Below are 21307 nucleotides of genomic sequence, written 5' to 3'. Positions count from 1 at the left end.
ATGCAGCAATTTTGCTTGAAAGAGCACATATACCCTATAGACTTATGAAATAAAACAGATTATTAAAACCCCTTTGAAATACGAAGGGATATCTATGTTTTTAACTACTATGTACTAGTTATGGATAAATGATGATGGAAGTTAGATAGGACGAGTTAGTTACCACGACCCAGCTAGCACAGATTTTGCCTTATCCCTAAATATGAGGGTATTATACATATATGCCATGACGAAACCTATCTGAAAGCAGAGATAAAGTATGAAGAATCCTCGCCGTGTTTGGGTATAAATTGGAGATGTATTTCCGCATTTTTGGAGATATGCTTATCCTTACGCCGTATAATTGCCGGTAGGTGGCAGCTGTTTCGCGTACGATCGCTGCACCGCCACGCGAGATTCATGAGAACTACGTGAAAATAATACAATAACCTTAATAACAGAAATTGGCTTTCGATGACGAAAGATTCAATGCATTATATTTCACCATTACATTTTATTAAATTACAGTATCTCATATAGCATCAAATATTCCAGAGACATCTCACGAGGAATATATGACCACTCAGAGAGGTCTGTATGCCTATAAGATCATGTCTCGTGAGATGCCTCTGAGATATTTGATGCTACATGGGATACTGCAATATAATAACATACATGATGAAATATAATGCACTGAATCTTTCACCATCGAAAGCCAATACCACATTAGTCTCCACAATGAGTTTTTTTTCACTATGTTACACTTTCACGCAAGTTTAGGTAGGTACATACCAAAAAATCCGTTAGAAGAAGGTGGAAAATAAACAAAATTATTGCTCTAAAAACGATATATTTAATGAATAATTCATCTTAAAACGATATACATTGCACTAGAACACGGAGCACTCTTCATACCTTCATCGGTAAACCATAAATCTTGCTGTTCAATTCCGTTCTAGCCTTACATCACATGACTGAGGAGACTGGTGAATTACCTTACGTATGGTTTTTAAAAGCAGAAATTCGAAATCCCTTACTGTTATGTACTGTAATGGTTCAACGTTGGTTGCCCGGATGAAAAACCGCGAAAACCACCCATAAATGATAAACCTCCTTAAGTTGCCAGCCAGGACGATTTATTGAAAGATTTAAATTAGCATTACAATAAATGCGGGGGATTCCTGTTCGCAGCTTATTTCGTGGTGAAGAGATCCTAATTGGGGTAAGGCGCGTGACGAATCGACGGCAGGTGAAGGAAAATAGGTTTCGTAGGAATACCCAAAGAAATGCAAGGACCCTTTCATTCAGCATTCACACAAATATATTCAAAATAAGAAACATCTTACATGAGATATTTAACCAGATGAGTGAAAATGATTGGATTAGTGATGAAGGGATGAAATAACAAATAATTTATGCACTTGGCATTAGAAATTACCATGAAATAATAATAATAAAAAATATTTAACAAAAGTCAAAAATATATGCCGTTAAGCAGACTCGTTTCAATTATTAGACTTCGTTACACTTTTTAATTTCTGGGAAGTAATAAAGTCTGTCCCAATTGCACATTTAAGTTCCGTTGCTGACTAAGTTTGAGAATCATGAGAAAAATCACTGAGGCGTCGATGAATTTCACAAGGTGCCTTAACAGTGGCATATTGCTGCATACGGGGACAAGTACACGGACAGGGGTGGTATCACTGGGGTCAGGGCAATGTAACTTTACGTGACCTGGATGACCACCGGATGACTCCGTTCCTTGGTGCCGTGGTTCGGGCTGGACGCAGGCTCGTCTATTTCTGTGCGGCCTCCTTTTTTCTTGGAGACGGCAATGTGCGCGGCCTGGCTGCCCCTAGAACCTCCTTGGCGACCACTTTCGGATTTCAGAGTGGATCCTCCGACTTGGCTTCCCGTCTTCTAAGCCGATCGCTGCCTTTCGCCTCACTTTTTCTCGTAGTGCACAGTCAACAACACGATTTACTATTCTCCTCTTTTTCCTTCGGTGCGTTCGGCTTTTATACACTCCCATCGGGGAGTGAGGGGGTTCCGATGCACACGCAACACATACACAAAAAAATAGGGGGAAACCTTGGGCCATTCAACGGGGCTGACCTCCTCTCACACCGACTCACTCATCCACTCCACCTTGCATACTTGGGTTGGAAAAAGGGGAGGGGGAGGATGGGAAACGGGTGAGGATGGTGAACAAGGGAATAAAGGCTAGGGTTGGGACGGCAGCAACCGTCACAGTACCCTAAAAATTTGCATTTGCAATCACTAATACCTCGCATTCGTTAACAAATCACAGCACTGTCGATGATTCCTCGATATCCACGACAATCCGGGATGTTTTGATTTAGTTGCCAAAAATCTTAATACAACTGTGCGTACCGGCGTAGCCCACATCGAACCCAGGCACACAAAAACGATGCTTAGGTCGCATTATCACTTTAACTATTGTTGTATACACAAAATAATCAACGGTTTTTACTCACTAACACCGCTATACACAACAACAAAAATGTAAACATGAAGCCACTATAATGGCTTTAACGGTAATGGAGGACGTCAGCGCCGCAATGCGGCCAATTTTGGCGATATGGTACTGTGGCATCCCCTCCCCAAACGCTTGAAATCATGGAAAAAAGGAATAATAAACATGGAGGATAAGCTTATCCCCACAATATCTGATTTCTCCAAGGATAAGTTCAAATCTGTGCTAGCTGGGGAGTAAAAATATGGCGGTTGGCAATACTTAGAGGTCACAGTGGCAATCGCCGATGATGATGCCTTGAAACTGAAAATGATCGGTATTCTGTTTGGAACACCTGTTCTTCTGTGCTTAAGTGCTGCACCATTCGCAAGTATACCAGGTAATATTTGAATCCTAGCATTTTCACGATTCATCCAGCAATGCAGAGCGGAGCGATAGACAGAGCCTCATGAACCGGAGCTTTTGATCCCCTTGAAGGTATCTTTTGGTGGAATTATCAGAGCTAAATATGGTCTTCGACAAGCCAGAGCATCAAGTTTCCTCCATACCCTCTGCTCTGTAGGTCTCGGATGTGAACCCTTCAAAGCTTGGAGCGGAACAGTCAAAATGTTGTTCCCTCCACTGTGGTTCTACCTCCTGCTCATTAGGTAAATATTGATGGAGCAATAACTTGTAAATGGAAAATACTCTATTTTTTCTCAAAAATTCGGATTTTTGATATACAGCAGACTCCCGATTATCCGGCTGCGGCACATCTGTGTTGCGGATTATCCATGCATAATTTTCACTCTTGCTCAATATATTCCGCGATCTTTATAAAAAAATAAAATCGGACGCAAAATCATTGGAATTACTGCATTATTTTTTATTTATTTATTTTATTCTCAAACCACCGGATACAGCTGTTATTGGCCATTTAATACCAGGGTATTCAACAAATGTAACAATAAACGTACACCAACAACCATGCCCTGGACCCGGAAAACCTACCCAGGTGGGACTCGAACCTGCGACCTCTTGTTTAGTAGGCGAGGACGTTACCCCGCCGCCACCGACTAGGATACACCGGGCTTATTATTTCCTTCGTAAAACGGAAGTGATCGCACGCTAGATGCATTCACGGGAGCACCGTGTTCCTGTTTTCCAAGCCTCGCTGTGCGCGACCGCACTCCGTGATCATGAATGCACGTCCTGCTGCAGTTGCAACCAGGGCAACTTGTGCAAGACTCCACTACGTGGCGTGGTGCCTGACCGTGTAGTTTCTGATGTCGAGCAGTGGTTTTGAAGTATTCGTTCAAACCACTTTTCTGTATCCGTGATCACATGGCCACGGATGTGTGGTTTTCGAAACCAGGCCTAATATGGAGCATTAATAATATGAGTACAGTCATGTTATTGTCACTTAATAGATCGTGAACTGGCAAAGAAAGTTCTCAATGAGTCCTGGAAGCACTCTAAAGTAACAGAATAACTGCATAAATAATATTATATTGTTTGTTTTATGTAAATTATGAACATTACAAGACATTAAAGTGAAAGTTTGGGTTATCCGTTTTTTCCGATTATTTGTAACGTCTCTCCCCATCATTAGCCCAGATAATCGGGAGTGTACTGTACATGTTATGTTCGCTATCTCTCATCGAAAAACTTCAGCGTTAATTGTAAGAACATATACTTCGACGGATTTGCGGATTTATGAGAGAAAGTAAATTGAAGTTCTGGATTTGGATTTGTTATCTAGTATGAGCTGCACAATTTATGTGGTATAAAATATTGCACATATCCCTCATACATATCTCTTTAATGATGTTGTAATATAAACATTGCGGGAGGTGGGAACGTTGTTCAAATTTCTCTCCTGCTGATACAACATAAAATACGGAAACTCAATTTCCAAACTGAGGCGAAAGTGGCACTGCTACATTCGTTGCAATACTTTTGAATCTGACTGTACATGTATTTGCACTAAATTTGAAGTCCCCCATGCTCTTAGAAATGACTGTGAATTGGTGTGCATCAGTGGGTTGTATATTTGATTATATATCATACAGCTTTGGAAAAATACTCATGGTTTGCTGACCACTACATACCTCTAGTAGACCATGTCATCCGAGGTTCTGTTGAAGTAAGATTACTAGGAATTGTGGTGATTTATCTCAGTGGGTAGTGTTCTGCATGTATAGACATCCCACTCAATTTTGAGCAAACTTTAAAAATGCATTATGTGTTTGGTGTTTTACTTATATGTGCTTTTTTTTTAAAATGAAACTGCAGGCCACTTCCTATTCCATGAATGTTTGGCTTCCTGGAGACCACATGACACTTGGAAATCTGCAATTGCTGAAAGTGGAATCAAGTCAAAAGATCTGTTACTGATGGTGATGAACACGTGGCTCTGGTCTGGCTGGCATCTTTTATGCTTGTCATTCATTGACTCTCTTCAGAGGTTAACATCTGTTATACAGGCTGTGTGCTCCATGCCAGGTGGGTCAGGCATTTTTGGCTTTGATAAACTTTTTCTTTCTTTTGCCGTAATAACTGATTGCTTTTCTTTGTCATCTGCATCAAAGTATTTTGTCTATTTAATAGGAATTGAAATTATTTTCCTCTGCTTTTTAATTTAAAAAAAAATGCCATGTATCGAATTATAAGTTTATTATAATAATTTTGGTCACAAATTGGAGCTAAAAAGCAAGCAATTAATCATGAAGTCTGTGCATTAAAAAAATATTATTTCTGAGAAATACCCATACGGATGATTCTTATTGGAAACACTCTTAAACTGAGCCTTATTCAGATGTGGTTCCATAAGTCCCTTTGGTAGAGAGCACTCATCACCATTATAAATTAATACCCGTCTAGTAGAATTTAATACTCATTCCTCCCACTTCCATTCCAGGAAACAAGTCCTGTATTCACTCATTGTCATGGTGGGAAGAAGTCAGGACTCTATTGTCCAAATGTGAATCCCCATTTGTGGCCCTGGTGGGTGCCATAGCCGCCAGAGTGGTGGCTACAAGTCGGGAAACATGTGGCCAAAAGTGCATTCATTTGAAGGGTAGGAGGGTTTCTGGGGTCAAGGAAAATGCTGGTGGTGACAATGCACATGCGGGAAAAGAAGATGGGGAGGTGCCTGTGAGCAGGGAGGAAGAGTGGGAGCAGGTGACCTTGGAGGACATGGCGTGGGACAAACTCATCCACGGTCTGGAGGACATTGCATATCTTGAAGCTGCCATTATGTGTGGGCCCGCTGTTGTCAAGAGCCAAATGGTCACGTCCCTGGATCATGTCTCCAGAAGAGGAAGAGGTGAGGATGATTGGAGTTTTTAAGATGAGAAAAGTCTTGTCTGAAGAGAAACTGATTCAGTAATGCATCCTTTAGGCTATTTTGGCTTGCTGAGGATAGAATTCTCCCTGGACTTTGCCTCAAGCAGATGAATTCATACAGTTGGGGGCCAGCTACTTTCCGTGTTATCAATTTTCCCAAGATTATTTGATTGTAGGGATGTGCGAGTAGTAGTTTTTGATCTCAAGTCGAGTTGAAAACTACTCTGGAGTATCAAGTCGAGTATGGTAATTCCCAGACCAGGCAACACAACAATACATGCTCCAACATATCCTCTTTTTCCAACACCCTTGTGAATTTTCTATTCTGAATGCTTAGTTTGTTGTAATCAACTAATAACCATGTCAAAAGTAACTATGACAAAGCGCAAAAGATCCTGCTACGAATTCTCCCCGTATTCTCTAAAGTATGCTTTGCTCACGACTCACCTAGAATGAAGTTTACTCTTGTCGGATCATCAGTGGATGCAGCCGACATATTGAGCATTGAGACTGCCTTAGGGCACAATCATTCCGGTAGTGCAGCGGGTAAAGTATCATGCAATAAATCATAGGTTCCACCGATTAAGTCTCAGTGACAGATGATTAGATGGTGCACACTCGCTGTGGACATTTTTCTGATCTTAAAACTTTGCAATATCTATCACAGGGTCCAGAGGATGTTGCATGGATATTGAATTCGTACGCACTTATTTATTTCTTGAACTTCAACGCCTATGTTGCATAACCATTTGGGCAGTCGACTGTGGAGTGAATTTTGACTACCTTTTCTGCGTCGTCCAGCCCCGCTTCAAAGCCACCAACATTTGCTGCATGTGCGATGTATCACGGCCTCTGCTTCTTCCCCCATGCAAGTGAAACTAGAGTTTTTAAAAGAAAAATGAAAGTATATTTTTGAGCCACCTTTGAGACCCCTGAGAAATCGGTTGTCTGTTTAAATTCAGTATTGCAATCCTTTGCTTAATTTTCTATGTCCAATTAATGATTATAGTTTCCCGAGAATCACATTTGAACAAGTCAATATACTGCAATTGAAAATAAATACGAAGCCAAATGAATTTAAGTAAAAGAGAATTTGATTTCCATTTTAAGTTTCAATGATTTCTTCCATGTAGTTATCCGAAGCAATTGATCAGTTTGGTCACTAACCCATTCCTCTCGTGGAGAAATGGTAGGTGTCAATAGATGTTTGTGAATTTCATTATTTCTTTTAAACTTAATTTTTAATCACATAGATGATCCCTTCAAACGTATATTTGATTAAGAATATCAATTAAAAATTGCATCTTTATTAAAATAGATGTATTTGAACTCAGATTTAAATGTTTTTAAATTCTGTAAACTGACATAAAATTTGAGCCAGAATATTTTTAATTATGATTTTTATGTATTGACAAGTTACATAGAAAACTGGAAAGATTACAGAAATTTGAATGGGTGGAAGGGAACTTAATGGAAATTGACTCTATTTTTGAGTAAATAAGAGAGAATGACTTCAATTCTAGAATTTTTTCCATGATAATTGAATTATAATTAATGTTTTCCTATCTAAACGCTTTGATGCATCTCATGGAATGATATATTTTTCCTCGTGAATTTCAGGTGTAATCATTCTACTGATATTTAAATCTATAGGGGGATGAGGGGATAGATCCCCCCCCAAAGCCTCTGAGAAATAAAAAAGTTATTCAAAACTATGCATTGTCTAGTTTTGAGCTTTATTAACTGCATCTACTTAAAGTTAAATTTTTAGTGAATAAATGATGTAAAATGTATTTCTAAGTATGTCATTTTCAATAATTTTCCCAGAAAAGTTGCCTAGGGGGTCCCCACCCTCGGCCATTCCATCTCCCCCAAAACATATTCCTAGTTATGGCACTGCATGAATCTGTTTCCTCTCGGATTAATTAATGTGAAAGCACAAAGTTCTTCTTTTTAATTTAATTATGAATCGCTTTCACCAAGCTATGCCTCAAACAATCAACTGTTTCCTCTCATTCAAGCGGAATGTTTTTTTAATAAAATCCGATCTTTGATGCTAATTTCTTTATCAATTCCTGCAGAGTTCCCCTCTTCTCTAAAGCTCACATGCTGTATCATGCATTCATTTACCTATATTTTCCTCTTTTGTGTCCGAATTGTTTTCTGAAAGGTATTTAATGTGCACAATTAAATTCATTTATTTTATTTTGTTTACGTAGACTGGCTCAAATCAAAGTTATTACAAGCTGAAATTAAATAAAGAGCAGGTAATGCCAATAGTCAAATATTTCTATGACTTCGAAATAGCATTAGTTCCATGATGTGATGAAATATTTTTTTAAATGTATGCGTAATGCACATTTTGTTGGTAAATTTAACAAGCCTAACATTCTGCTAGCTCAATGTTTCTGATAAAACAGATATGCAAGCACTCAAAATTTCCCGATTCACATCTACCGAGTTTGGGCAGCTATGTAGATATCCTGCCTTCACTCAGTTCTGCAGAAGCTCCTAGGAATTTTCCCTTGAAGTGAGGGAGTAGTCGTAGGCTGTGACACATTGCATATGCAGCTAATGTTAGGGGCATTGAAGCAGGGTTGGACGACACGGAAAAGGTAATTCAAATTCACTCCACAGTCAACTGCCCAAATGCTTATGCAATATAGGAGTTGAATTTCAACAAATAAATAAGTGCGTGAGAATTCAATATCAATGCAACATCCTTTGGACCTTGTGATAGATATTGCAAAGTTTTAAGATCAGAAAAATGTCCACAGTGTGTGTGCACCATCTAATCATCTGCCACTGAGACTTGATCCGTGGAAATTATGATTTATTGCATGATACTTTACCCACTGCACCACTGGAACGATTGTGCCCTGAGGTAGTCTCAATGCCCAATATGTCGGCTGTGTCCACTAATGTCCTGAGTAAACTCCATTCTTGGTGAGTCATGGGCAAAGCATTCTTTGGAGAATATGGGAAAAACTCATTGCTGTATCTTTTGCACGTTGCCTAGATGTGACAAATACAGTAGACTCTCGTTAATATGAACAACATTGTTACGAAATTCTCCATATTATGAAGCAATTCGTTAGTCCTAATGAAAAGGCCTGTCCAATCAATAGTAAAAGAAATGTTATTTGGAAATTTTCACTCTTACAAAATTACGAATTTCAGTCCCAGTCCTAGCAGTCACAAAATGAACTTTATTACTAAGTTCCATGAAAAAGCAACGTCATTTAGGTGCATACATACAATGCTACGTTATCATCATTGATCTATGCTTAAGTTCTCTTACTGCACTGTGCCTAAGATTACAGTAAAACCTCTCTTAAACGAAACTCAAGGGACCGAAATTTTGCCGTTTCGTTGATCGGGAGTTCGTTCCCCGGAGGTGATGCGCACGTTGCATCATACTAGGGGCTTGGAAATTGAAGCAAGTCCGTATGCGTTATCTTCATTCTACCTTCGCATACTTCAAAACAGTGCTGATTTCTTCAGCTGCAATGCAAATCGCGGGCAATAGACCACATTTAGGAAGCCTCAGTTCGTATTATTCTATCACTTCGCGTGCTTGTTCATTGGTTTTCAAAAATGTATGCTACGTAGCAGTGAGCGCGAGGTCATCCCTTTATTCTCAATATTTGAATTGGAGTACATGTATTCGCGATGTTTAATTTTCGATAGTTTAAGAATTCGATATATTTGACCATTACTGATATAAAGTTAAAGTAACAGCGCCAATTATAGCTTCATCATGAAATTAAGATCGCTCTACCATAACGGCGCGAGTGCGACTTTCGTCGACCCATTAAAGCTCAGTGGGTGGCAGCATTTCTTTATAGTAGTCGAATCCGGAATACTCCATAGCAATATTTGCGGTCGCGGGCTTCGTAAATAATTCATTGTACTAGCATCATTTCCATCGCATTCCGGATAGACAACTGCCGATAAGAAAACATTTTGAATGGCCTTATGCAGGAGTTCTCGAAGTAAAATACGTCACGATTTTGAAAAATGTTTTCTCGAGAAATTATATTCTGCAACCCTCAGTTCGCAGGCTTCGCGGATAACGAAATTTGAGTCTATTCTAGTGAACTCATCAAACGACCCTTCAATATTCATGACTTTTGAGAGACCCTGCCAGGATTCACGGCTTTCGTCTTCACTCTCCATCGCGTGGTCGCATTTGACTGCGAACCGGATTGACAACTCCCGATAAGAAAACAGCTTGAAAGGCCCTATGCATGAGTTCTTGAAGTAAAATAAGTCACGATAATGATGCTGTTGACTGCAAACCTGGTTTTTGCAAAATAACTAAATATGGTGACAGGTGCGACACGCTTCCAAGCTTTGCAAAGCCGCTGCATTACCTGCAAAATGGTCCTCTTCAATTTCGCCGATCCCTTACATCCATTCGACAAACCAAAAACTCCACTAAAATCCGACGGTAATGCCGCTTTGCCGCAGAAATGACCCCTCGGTCGAGAGGTCGTACTTAGCTGGTGCAGTTGGGGGGAAGAAAATAACGCGCACATTTTTTATTGTTAGTCCTATGTTCGGGCCCGTGCAGCGATCGAGGAAGAAATCTACTTTCCCCATGAGTGCATCAACTCCCGCCAACCACCGCTGAATTAATCCCGCTGTCATTCATGGATTTTTGCTGCTACCACAGGGGTGAGGCATCACTCTCACCAGTGGCCCAGTCTTAACATGGCATGTTTACTGTGTCGTCTTCTTTATGCAACAATTGACGGCCGTCGCAAACTTTTTTCTCTGGAGAAAATCAACACCGCTTCACATCACGTTAGGACATCGCTACAATCGCCGACAGACAGAGACTGATCTTTAGTATAAAGCACTCAATTCAAGTAACGTCTAGATCAATGGGAAATGTTGGCTTTCGTCTCTTAAGTGCGAATATTTTTTATCCAAGATTGCGGCAAATGCAAAAGTTTCTCCTATTTTAAATGATATTGAAATAAACAATGCCAATGAAACAAGAGTAACTACTGAGTCATATATTCAAGATAATTAAGAGAGGCAAATTTTGGCTTTCGTCTTCTAGCGCGCACATTGTATCTTCCGTAGTTTAGTTAAATTTTAAAGTTATCCAAGATGGCGGCGAGTGAAAAAAATGCTTCTCCTAATTTACGCGTTGTAATGCTGTAAAATATCTTGAACAACCGTCAAAAGAATGCGATCGAAGTACATAGCTCTAGATATCATATCTTTGAGCGTGTAAATATTGGGACATTAAGTTATTTACGAAAGTCAGCATTAACATTTTTCGCAATTCGCCGCGAGTTGGGGTCGGCGGAAACTCACGACGGAAGGCTATGGTTACGGTTAATAACGACGGTTCTGATTGGCTTATTCAGTGGAAGTCTCTGATTTGCTCTCCAACGCTACGAATATTAAATTATTCATATGAAAATAAAAATTTAACCGGAAAAATTGGTTATTGGGAGGTGAATTTCACTCGATCGCGCCGAAATTTCATTTCGTTGATCGGGAGTTTTCGTAAAAGAGGAGTTCGTTCATCGGGGTTTTTCAGTACTGTGTTTACATAGGCAATTGGCCGGACCAATAGCATTTGTTCATTGAACGGAGTTCTTCGTTTAGCGGGAGTTCGTTAAGGTGAGGTTTTACTGTATCAATTTTGGTTCTTTCTTCTGTGGGAGATACTTGAATTGCACGCATTATCATGCAATAAGCTTCATTCCTGGGGAATTATGGTGACCCATTTATTAATGCTCATAAATTGGATGTACAGTCAGTCCTCTTCCTAAGCACATTGGATTTATGAACTCTCAGAGGTATGAAAATTTGAAAGATTCAAGCGTGCCCAAAATTTCAACTTTGGCGCCTTTGAAGTTTGGGGATGTGACACAACGTGGCATAGAAGAACTCGCACTTTGGGCATAATCTGAAAAAAGTATCATTTAATCTGGTGTGAAGTCAGGAACTGTTCTGCATTTCATCCATTCTATCTTGCCAGGAAAAGCAATTTTTTTCGGCCCCGGCTACGTTGCAAGCTAGATCAGTTCATCACAATCGTGAGTTAACGTGCTATTGTGATGCAGTGTTGCAGTCTGCAGGATAATCACTCTCCTCGATGCCTTGTATAGTTTTATCAACTTACAAGCAAGGTCTCGGAATGCATCTTCTTCGGTTATCATGGACCTGTGCATAATTTAATAGCGTATATTATACTCTTGACTCTGAAGATTATAAGTGCGGGAGATTGAAGAGACAAGAAATTTTGATAAAGTATGTTTTTTTTCTTTTGATGGTTCCTAAAAGAAACGTCCATACAAACTTCGTTATTACAAACCTCCTGTTTTTCGGTCCTGTGAACTTCGTAAAAACAAAGGTCTACTGTACGATTATTTCCTCCGCATAAGGGATGTATAGCTTTTAAAGTTCCTAATTGTATGAGAGTATTATGAGGGCAAATTTTGAGACAACAAATAGTTCCTGAACTGGCCGCTTTCAGATGTCAATGAGGTTTGCATTAATTTTTTCCACCACTCTACATAGTTACTGTTGACATGGTTATTAATGTACGATGCTGAAATTCCCCCGATGATTGTTCAATCTCTAGGAAAGAGTCACACTATATGCCTATCGTATTTTGCCTTAAAATTTTTCATGGCTGAAGTTCTGTTGCACAACCCCCATTAGAGATATTAAACAAAATGGTTCATAAGTAGGAAAAGCCTTGCAGTGTAATGGTGCATGTGAAGATAGATTCAGAACTCTTTCCACTCTCTCTTATGGGATGGTGCATTCACTGAAACAATGATTTAAAATTTCGGATCCAGATCTGATGTCTTCAGCAATTTGGATTTGAAATATCTGGTGAAGGGCAATATCTGTGGATATTTGGATCTGAGGTATCCGATCTTACCGTCCTTAATTTTAATTGAAGAATTTATTTATTATAATAGTTTGTTCATGCCCTCCCTTTTTAATCCAGGATACATATCAGAAATGGTGGCTCAGTGGGTGTTGGCTTGTAGCAGAGAATTTGGAGAGCAGAGGTGGAGCCCAGAAGCTTTGATTGAAATTCTTCAGAAGTCTTCCAGTGACAAGGAAGAAAGCCAACCTTCTGAGCCAGGGTCATCCAGCTCTCTTGCATTTGGTATGTATCTCTAGGCTAAATGGTTCAAGTATACTGAATGACTTTTATGCTTTTGAATTGTATATAATCTATTGATGTTGAAGTTGCTTCGGGTTTCCCACTGGTTGAGGTTCTCCATCTCTGCCGACGAATCGATGGCCATGTCGTCCATTGTCATCAGGCCTTGTCTTCGAGTTGAGTGATCCAACTTATATAGCAGGGGCTCCTGGTGATTGTTCCGATTGCTCCTGGTGATTGTATTGGTCCGCCTTTTCCCGCCTTTTTTCCCAGGCCTCTCTGATGTATTTAAGCACCGGTTTCCAGGAGTTGCTTAGGGCGTAACCAGCATCATGATTCATGGTGTTAGTCGCTGTTCGAATTTCAATTGCTTCCTTGGTCAGCCTTTCCTGGAATCTGTACACGGCAAAGGACCTTCGTGTTCTCCCAGCGAATGGCATGGTCACGTGATATGCTGTGCTCAGCCATGGGGGATTTTTCCGGTTGGCCGAGCCTGAAATGCCGCTGGTGTTCTTTTATGCTTGTAGTGATAGTCCTTCCTGTCTCACCGACATAAACCTGGCGGTATTCACATGGAATCTAGTAGACCCCTGGTGTCATAAGGCCACAAGGATCCTTGGCCATCACCAGTTGGTTTCTAAGTTTTGCAGGTGGAGGAAAATATGTTTTAATATCATGCCTCTTGAGTATTCTAGCTATTTTGCATGAAACGGTTGAGACGAAAGGTAGGCCAGCAAATGCTATTGGTTTTTCTCCTTCTTCGGTGGCGGTGTTGTGGTTGGTGAAGGTCCTTTTCAGGGCCTTGGAAACGTCTCTTTTATTGTGGCCATTCTGCCGGAAGGTCTTCTTCAGATGAAGTAACTCCTTGGGGAGACTCTCCGAATCACAAATTGTTTTGGCCTAATAGATTAGGGTGGACAAGACCGCTGACCTTTGGGAAGGATGATGGTGACTTTGACCGTTAAGATAGAGGTCGGTGTGGGTCGGCTTCCGATAGACGCTATGTTCAAATATTCCATTTCCTTTCCAATAGATGCATATGTCAAGGAAGGGTATCCTATTGTCTTTCTCCGTCTCCATGGTGAACTCTATGTTGGGGTGCTGGCTATTCATATGGTCTAAACAATGAAATGCTATGGTAAAATAAATTTGAAGAACTGCTAAGTAATAAAATTGAAAGAAAACTACATGATTTCAGTATAGCATTCGCTGAAGAAACACAGTAAGATCGTCATTGAAAACAATATCGATACTGCCATGCACGGATTGTCTATACTTATTGATTATTGATTTGGGCTTCCCCTTTTATCAGGATGAATAGCCAGTGCTCAACTGTTATAGCATTATTTATTCAAATAATTCAGTTGATTGAAATTTATCTGTAAATTACTATACCTTTTGAAAATATGAGTGCATTACTGTATTACCATGATCGGAATACACTTTAATGTAGGGGCAACAACATATATTTTTTTCGGCGTGTCAATTTGATCTACAAATTTTGAAAAAAATCATGATGGTAGAACGTTATAGCATATATGTACATTTTAAAATGAAGAAAATGTTTTTTCCAAAAATGAGAACTGGAGATATGGTTAAAATACTAAAAAATCACGTTTCAATTTTTTTTGGGGGAATTGCCTTTGTTGAGTCTTGAAACTTTTGGGAAACAGCAAAAACTTTTTATGCGCTTTAAGTGTATATTTTTTATTTTTCAAAATATTTGTGGGAACTTTTCACCATCTTAACCTGCTAGACCCTTTAGATTAAAAATCTGCTACTGCTGCAATGATAATTTGTGGTTGTAGTTGAAATATGTGGGTGTGAAAAGTTTAGCTGACGGGAGAATTGAGTGGAGAGCTCTATCAAACCAATCTTAGGACTGTTGAAATGAAAATATCTGTAATGCAATTTTTATTCTTTATAGATCTCCTAGTCACTTTGAAGAATCGCTTCCCACAAAGCCTGTCAATATCTGCTCTTACTGCCAACATTACCTGGGAATGTGCTCGACTTTTTGCATCCCTCAAGTGCAATTCACCAATTCTCAGCAGGACCCTTGAATGGCTACAAGCTATACCATCTTTCCAGATACGAAGAGGTAAGATTTTTTATTTTTATGTAAAGCGATATTAAAGTTAGTGGTTTTGGACTTGATGATGCGATACTTATTTTATTTGATATGCATGTGCTTTCTCCGCATCAAGGTCTAGTTGTGATGGTATTTCCATTAATGAAGACATTTTTTTGAGAAGAAAGTCATTTTAAAAATGTTGGTTGCTATTTACAGAAAGGTTGAATGTAAAGTTAAGTTTTGAATTAGGGATTCATCAGATCCAAATATGTTCTGCTATTTATTTCCTAGAAATTTTTGTTTTTCAAACTCTAAAAAATCTACAAATGGTAAATAGAGATAGAAATTAATAATGTGTAATGGTCATTTTTGCTATTTGAATCGTGCATTTCCAAAACGTTGTAAATGCCAAATTTGGAAAATATTACTTTTCATACTAAAACACGCTGTGAATAGAATTTTTATTAAAAATAACAGATACAACCTACCTTTAAAAAAAACAAATACTTCAAAAATAATTTTATGTGTTATTCACCCACTCAATAATAATATTTTTCTTTGCAAAATGTGTTTTTTCTTCTTCCGGTAAAATTTTACTTTTGGCACTTACAACGTTTTGGAAATGTACGATTCATTTGTAGAAATGTCCTGTCATTTTTGATTGATTTTCTCAGGGGTCTGTGGCCTCATGTGGGCGGTTCACTTGGAGCATCGTCTAAGGGCTGCTGTACAGCTACTTGAGTGCTATCCTCATGTGGATGCCATCCCCGAGAAAGTAATTTTGGATGAAGTTGGACTACCATCTCTTCTTATGCTCCAAGATTTATTCGTCAATGTGCACAAGTTCCTTGAGCTTATTAGAGAGGTGAGGACCAATTATATTTTAAATCTGATAAGAGATGTGGATTTGAATTCTTTAGAATACCCTTCATTCTTCCTGTAATTCATTTTTTTATGTATTTTCATTTGCGGCTTATCCATCCATGAGTTTTACGCTTCTTCGATAATCCACGATCTTTATAAAAAAATTATGTAATTGGATGCTATAGGACCAGGATATTTGCATTTTAATGCAAGGCTACGCCGGGCTTATTATTTCCATAAGAATCCTTTTGTAAAAGGGAATTTTTTATTTAATTTTTGAGAAGGAATGTTTCAAGTATACTTGGATGTCTGCTCTAGCATACAAACGAAAATGCTCCACATAATACTTGGTTTTTGGAAACCAAGTATTATGTGGAGCACTCTATCCCCGCTAAAAAGATCACGGTCGGGAAAAGATATCTATGCATGAACCCCAAATGCAACCTAAAATAACAGACCATGTGCATAAATAATAATAAATTATTTTTTCATGAATTACCTATATAAATTACATGAAGTTAAAGTGAAATTTTGGATTATTCGTGTTTTCCGAGTATTCGTGCCGCCTCTCCCCATCATTAGCCTGAATAATCAGGAGTATGTTTTATATGATTTTCAGCCAAATTGCAGCTGTTTTTAGCATAGTAGATAATTAGCTTATTTAGTTAATAATAGTTACTATTTCGCGGGACAAAAGGAACGATGTTCCTTCAACTATCACCCGAAGGACCAGAGAAACACAATTTTTAAACGTTCAAAAAAATACATATATTCTCAACTTAACAATATCAAGAAAGCAATGAATAATAATGACTTTCACAAATCAGTACAATAGTGGGGGCAACTTCACCCATCAGTCAGTCAGCAAATCCTCCTGTCTGTCGTTTGGCCAACACGTGCGCACACTTGGGGGGCGGGGGAGTGGTCGGGGCAGCTGATGGCACCACACACTTTCACCATGAGTTCCACTCGCTGACTGCTCACTGACTCAACTCAACTTCGCGAGTTACGACGACTCGTCGTAAGCACACACAAAAAACTGAACATCGTAATACAACTACGCCCTCCGGTGGCAGTTACAAGAACTAAATATACCTCTGTTTACGGAACAGTTACTATTAAGGGAAATTATCTTAATGCCTAGGAAATTAAAGCAATCATGGAAATGCGAAATTTTAGAGGAAACCACATGGAAAAAATTAGACAAAGGCGAAGTTCAATAAGTAGCTGTGTTGCCAATACAACCCTGCTGTACAAAAAAATTAACTGTAAAAGTGAGATAACTGGAAACACAGGGGACCAGGGATATTCCAGAATCAAGATTTTTCCTATAATTAATAGGAGCAGGCAGAAATCCATATCCTTGGTGAAAATCCATAATCGCAGGAGTAGAAGGATCAACAACTTTGCTATTTCCACGTAATAATTTATTGACACCGACCATGGTTTCGTTACAGAGTAACATTATCAAGGTGATGATGCTACCCTATTGCAAATAGCAAAGTTGTTGATCCTTCTATTCCTAAGATTTTTCCTGTGTTTAGATCACTTTCTTTTCAGTGAGTAATCTAACTAACCACGAAAATGCCATTATTACATCGGTGTTGGATGAATAGAAATAGCTTGGAGCCAAAAACAGTCTCTCCTCTCTGAATGTATGCTTGTCAACGATAATATACTTGTGAAATTTTCATAATAGTCGATTGGATCCACTGGGTGGTACTTCTTCAATGACGTTCCTCCTGCATTTTGAGCCAGGACCTTCGACTCGTAAGCGTGGTGATTTGCCTTAACCCATTATTCCCCAGACTGCACATAGGGCTTTTAACTCCGGTTATTTAGTATTTTACGGTTAATTATGGCCTAATTAAGATTAATTTTCGGACAAAATTATTATATTCAGCATAATATATGATTTGCATAATGTTGCGTTTACGCAACGCTGGGAAAACTCCGGTAAATTAAATAAAAAAAAAGTTTTGAAAACTTAGGTTGCATATTTTATTTTTCACCGTCTTTTCTGATGTAATGTTCAATAATATGCTGCTCGGAATTAAACGTAGCGCTTTGAACAACATAATTATCCTTGATTTGCAAATTTGACATCTTTGCCGGGAATTATATGCAGCCTGCGGAAGAAATGCCGTATTCTCCCTTGACGGGCATGCTGCGGTTAACCCCACATACATGTTATTTTTCCTAAGGTGTCCCGCATGTGGACACCGATTTTTATGCCAAATGTCATCAGCCATTGTATTGGAAACGATTTCTAGTCTCAGTAAAGTTTTACGATCTCGGACCGAAATTCTAACTGAGGAATTGCTTTGCCCGTGACTTTGGCGTAAAATCACCACGGATTCACCACTGCACTATCAACCCCTTTTTGGAATAGAGGCCACCTCCATTTTTTGCTCATAAAGTGAATGCGGTAACATACAACAAAATTATCGAGAAAATCTACCTCTTCCATTCCCTGATTGTAATCGTTGATGATATTTCGATTTTCTACGGGAATCTCCGGGAATATCTTTTCGTCCTTACTATGGGTACCATATTCCCATAATTTAAAGCAACAGCGATGACAGAGTTATCCTGCCATCGCACTAAGAGAATATTTTTTGACCTGTCAAACGAATAGTAGAAATCCCCGTTAGGTTTTTTTGTCAAATCTCTCGAAGACATGAGTGCGCAGTTTTCCGTTCGATTTCCTCTTGCTTTCCCGTTGAAAAATAACAATTAGCACTTAAGAGTTACTAATAGATTGTAACTGATGAAGAAATTATCAAAATACTTGGCAAGAATTTTCGGAGACTAACAAATAAATTCAGTAAATTTATTACAACCCTTTCTTCTAGTGAACTTACAAATCCTAGGCATATCACTTTCAAGTTCCACCTCTCCATATGGCAAAAATTCATATAGATAGCCTGTAGAGTAGGCCAGACACCACAATGTATAGCCTACTCTAAATTGTTCCCCACGAATGAACATTTTAGCTGTGTGCCACCTGAAATATGGAACCATTTGTTAGGAAAATTCCTAACTGAATGGAATTTTGGTTAAGTCTATTGAGAAAAAGTCCAACTTTCAAAAATGTATCACTTTGTGTAGTTGAGAATTATCGGAGAGCTGTCGATATTTATTTAATTCTTCAAACCAAATCCTCGTCATAAATTGCCTCATAATTGCGACAGACATCTCCTCATGGCTTGTCCAGTACAACTTAGTGCGTGGTAATATATAATACCCCGACAACATTACCATTCCAATTATTTTTTTATACCTGCCTCACTCTGAGTAAATGTATGGTTATTTATCTCCTCAGCGTAATTATTGAGTAGCTCAAAATTAATTCAATTAATTTTCCACTGAGAAATAAGTGACGGAGCTCAATTGGTGAGTGGCCTCCATACTGAGTTATAAGTGTTTCTATTCCCTTTTTCACACAGAAACTCGGGACTCCTACGGAGGTAGATTCTAATTTTTCACATTTAGATGAACCGCTGTTTGTTCTCTTCATCTTTTACCTGGGCGTACGCGTTTACTGGACGATTTTTCTTTTGATACTGCTTGAGTAAAATATGATTTACCTTGCAGCACCTCCTGCAATATTCGAAATACTGAGAAGATGTAATCCCCATTGTAGTTCCAAAGTTAAGAAAATATTATAAATCGCCTCTCCTGTCAATTTATATTCTTCAGTCACCTTCTTGACGCTTCTTATAAAGTATACGTCTGAGGCGTAGAAATAACGAATAAAATTTTCTTCAATTTTAAATCTGAAGGAAACCCCTGAATAAATTATTTAGCAAAAAGCCGAGCATAAACTACTGCGGTATGATTGATATAATTACTAGATGAGAATTAAAGATGCATTTCAGAGGACAATTTTACTGATACGAACCCAACAAGCTAGATTGTTAGCCTTACATCACCTAAGCGATAGAAGAAAAAATAGGTAACTCAGGATTCCACGGAGAAAATTCCGATGAGCGACTAGAGGAACGCTCCACCTTCCATCACAATCCTGCTTCAACTAATACGTTTCTCACCCTCTCATTCTATCACCTGTAAAGCTGAATTTAACGTCTACTAAGTAATCCTTCCACTCAACGACATGGGAATGACATTGCCCTGTATCGGTTCCACGTGTGCGCGCAACAGTTTGACTCCACGAAGTACCAGAGTGTTCCATGTAAAATTCGAACCGATGGCCATGTTGGAATTCAAGATACCATTCACCCTTTACTATGTAAACTCACAACCTGTGAGTGCCAAAAATGCATCTAAACTGCCTCCAAAAGACTACGTTGTCGATTAAAAGCCATATTGACGATTTTCGTTATGCTTTGAGACAAGCCCTCTGTTCTACCAGAGAATTCCCATCGTTGCGTAAACGCAACATTATTTACAACAACCATATTTATACCAATAGCGATGAAAGTTCGTGACAAAAATAGATATGATGAATAAAGAAGCTTAGAACTAAGAGAAAACATTACCTCTAGCAAGATCGCCCAATAAATCTTTGTAAAAAAATATTTACAGTTTGTAGTACTTCAGCGCTTCGAAATAGGTAAATTTCGAAGTAAAATAAAAATTATTATTTTAATGAATATTTTTCCAAAAATAACTGAAAAAGAGCGAATGGTATTTCAGGAATTCAGGAACCCTGAGAAAAAATTATCCTGAGGCAAAGGTTTTCTATAATAATTTCAATTCAATAATGTTGCGTTTACGCAACGCTGGGGATTAATGGGTTAATGTAATGTTTGGCTCTCCCCCTTCTAATCTCAATCTTTTTGTATTAAAGTCGATCTAATGGTGTTAAGTTATTCCTAAATCACCTGTGACACTCTTATCTTTCACTTCTTCAATTTGGCTTCAATAAATATATGATAAATGAGTCTTGATTTATTCTCTGACGACAGTTACTTTGGTGATTTTCAGGGAATGTTTTTCACCATGGGGTTGTGCCCCTTTCAACTCTCGGTGGGCTGTCCCGTTAGAAATTTCTACAATTGAATCATCATCCATGACTGCAAATCAATCACTTATAAAGGAAATGAATTACTGCATATCTACAGTAAAATAAATGAGCTAAAAAAAACACAAAAATCTTAGAAGAATTCCTTGGTGTTTAACTTGGTTGTAGACAAATTTTCGCATTAGCTCCCATTTTCATGAAGATAAAAGCTTAAAGACTGATGGTCTAGATGGAGCTGGTAATTGTGTTGTTGCCGTAAAATAACTAAATGCTCCGTTCCGGGTTTGGCCTCTTTATTCTATAGCCCACAAGCGACTTTACAGCTGGGTGGCTTTACAGCAATAACTCCCCATATGCCGCAAGACACGGCCTTTTATACATGTCGCTCTCACAGTTCCGCGTCCACGGCACCCGCTGCCTTTCCGGGCTTGT

The 21307-nt window shown here is 38.7% G+C and overlaps 1 protein-coding gene across 4 annotated transcripts in view; it reads left to right on the top strand.

Annotated features, from left to right (window-relative positions):
- The window catches only part of LOC124157597 (rab3 GTPase-activating protein non-catalytic subunit), a 128539-nt gene that overhangs the window by 21733 nt on the left and 85499 nt on the right, over nucleotides 1–21307 (top strand). For all 4 annotated transcript variants that reach the window (XM_046532455.1, XM_046532456.1, XM_046532454.1 and 1 more), the window contains exons 15-19: nucleotides 4751–4960; nucleotides 5376–5783; nucleotides 12789–12953; nucleotides 14878–15051; nucleotides 15699–15889. In XM_046532455.1, the coding sequence (XP_046388411.1) occupies nucleotides 4751–4960; nucleotides 5376–5783; nucleotides 12789–12953; nucleotides 14878–15051; nucleotides 15699–15889 (1148 nt within the window). The remainder of the gene's footprint in view (nucleotides 1–4750; nucleotides 4961–5375; nucleotides 5784–12788; nucleotides 12954–14877; nucleotides 15052–15698; nucleotides 15890–21307) is intronic.

This window comes from Ischnura elegans, chromosome 4 (genome assembly GCF_921293095.1).
Source record: "Ischnura elegans chromosome 4, ioIscEleg1.1, whole genome shotgun sequence".
NCBI lineage: Eukaryota > Metazoa > Arthropoda > Insecta > Odonata > Coenagrionidae > Ischnura > Ischnura elegans.
This window is presented reverse-complemented; position numbering and strand designations above follow the sequence as displayed.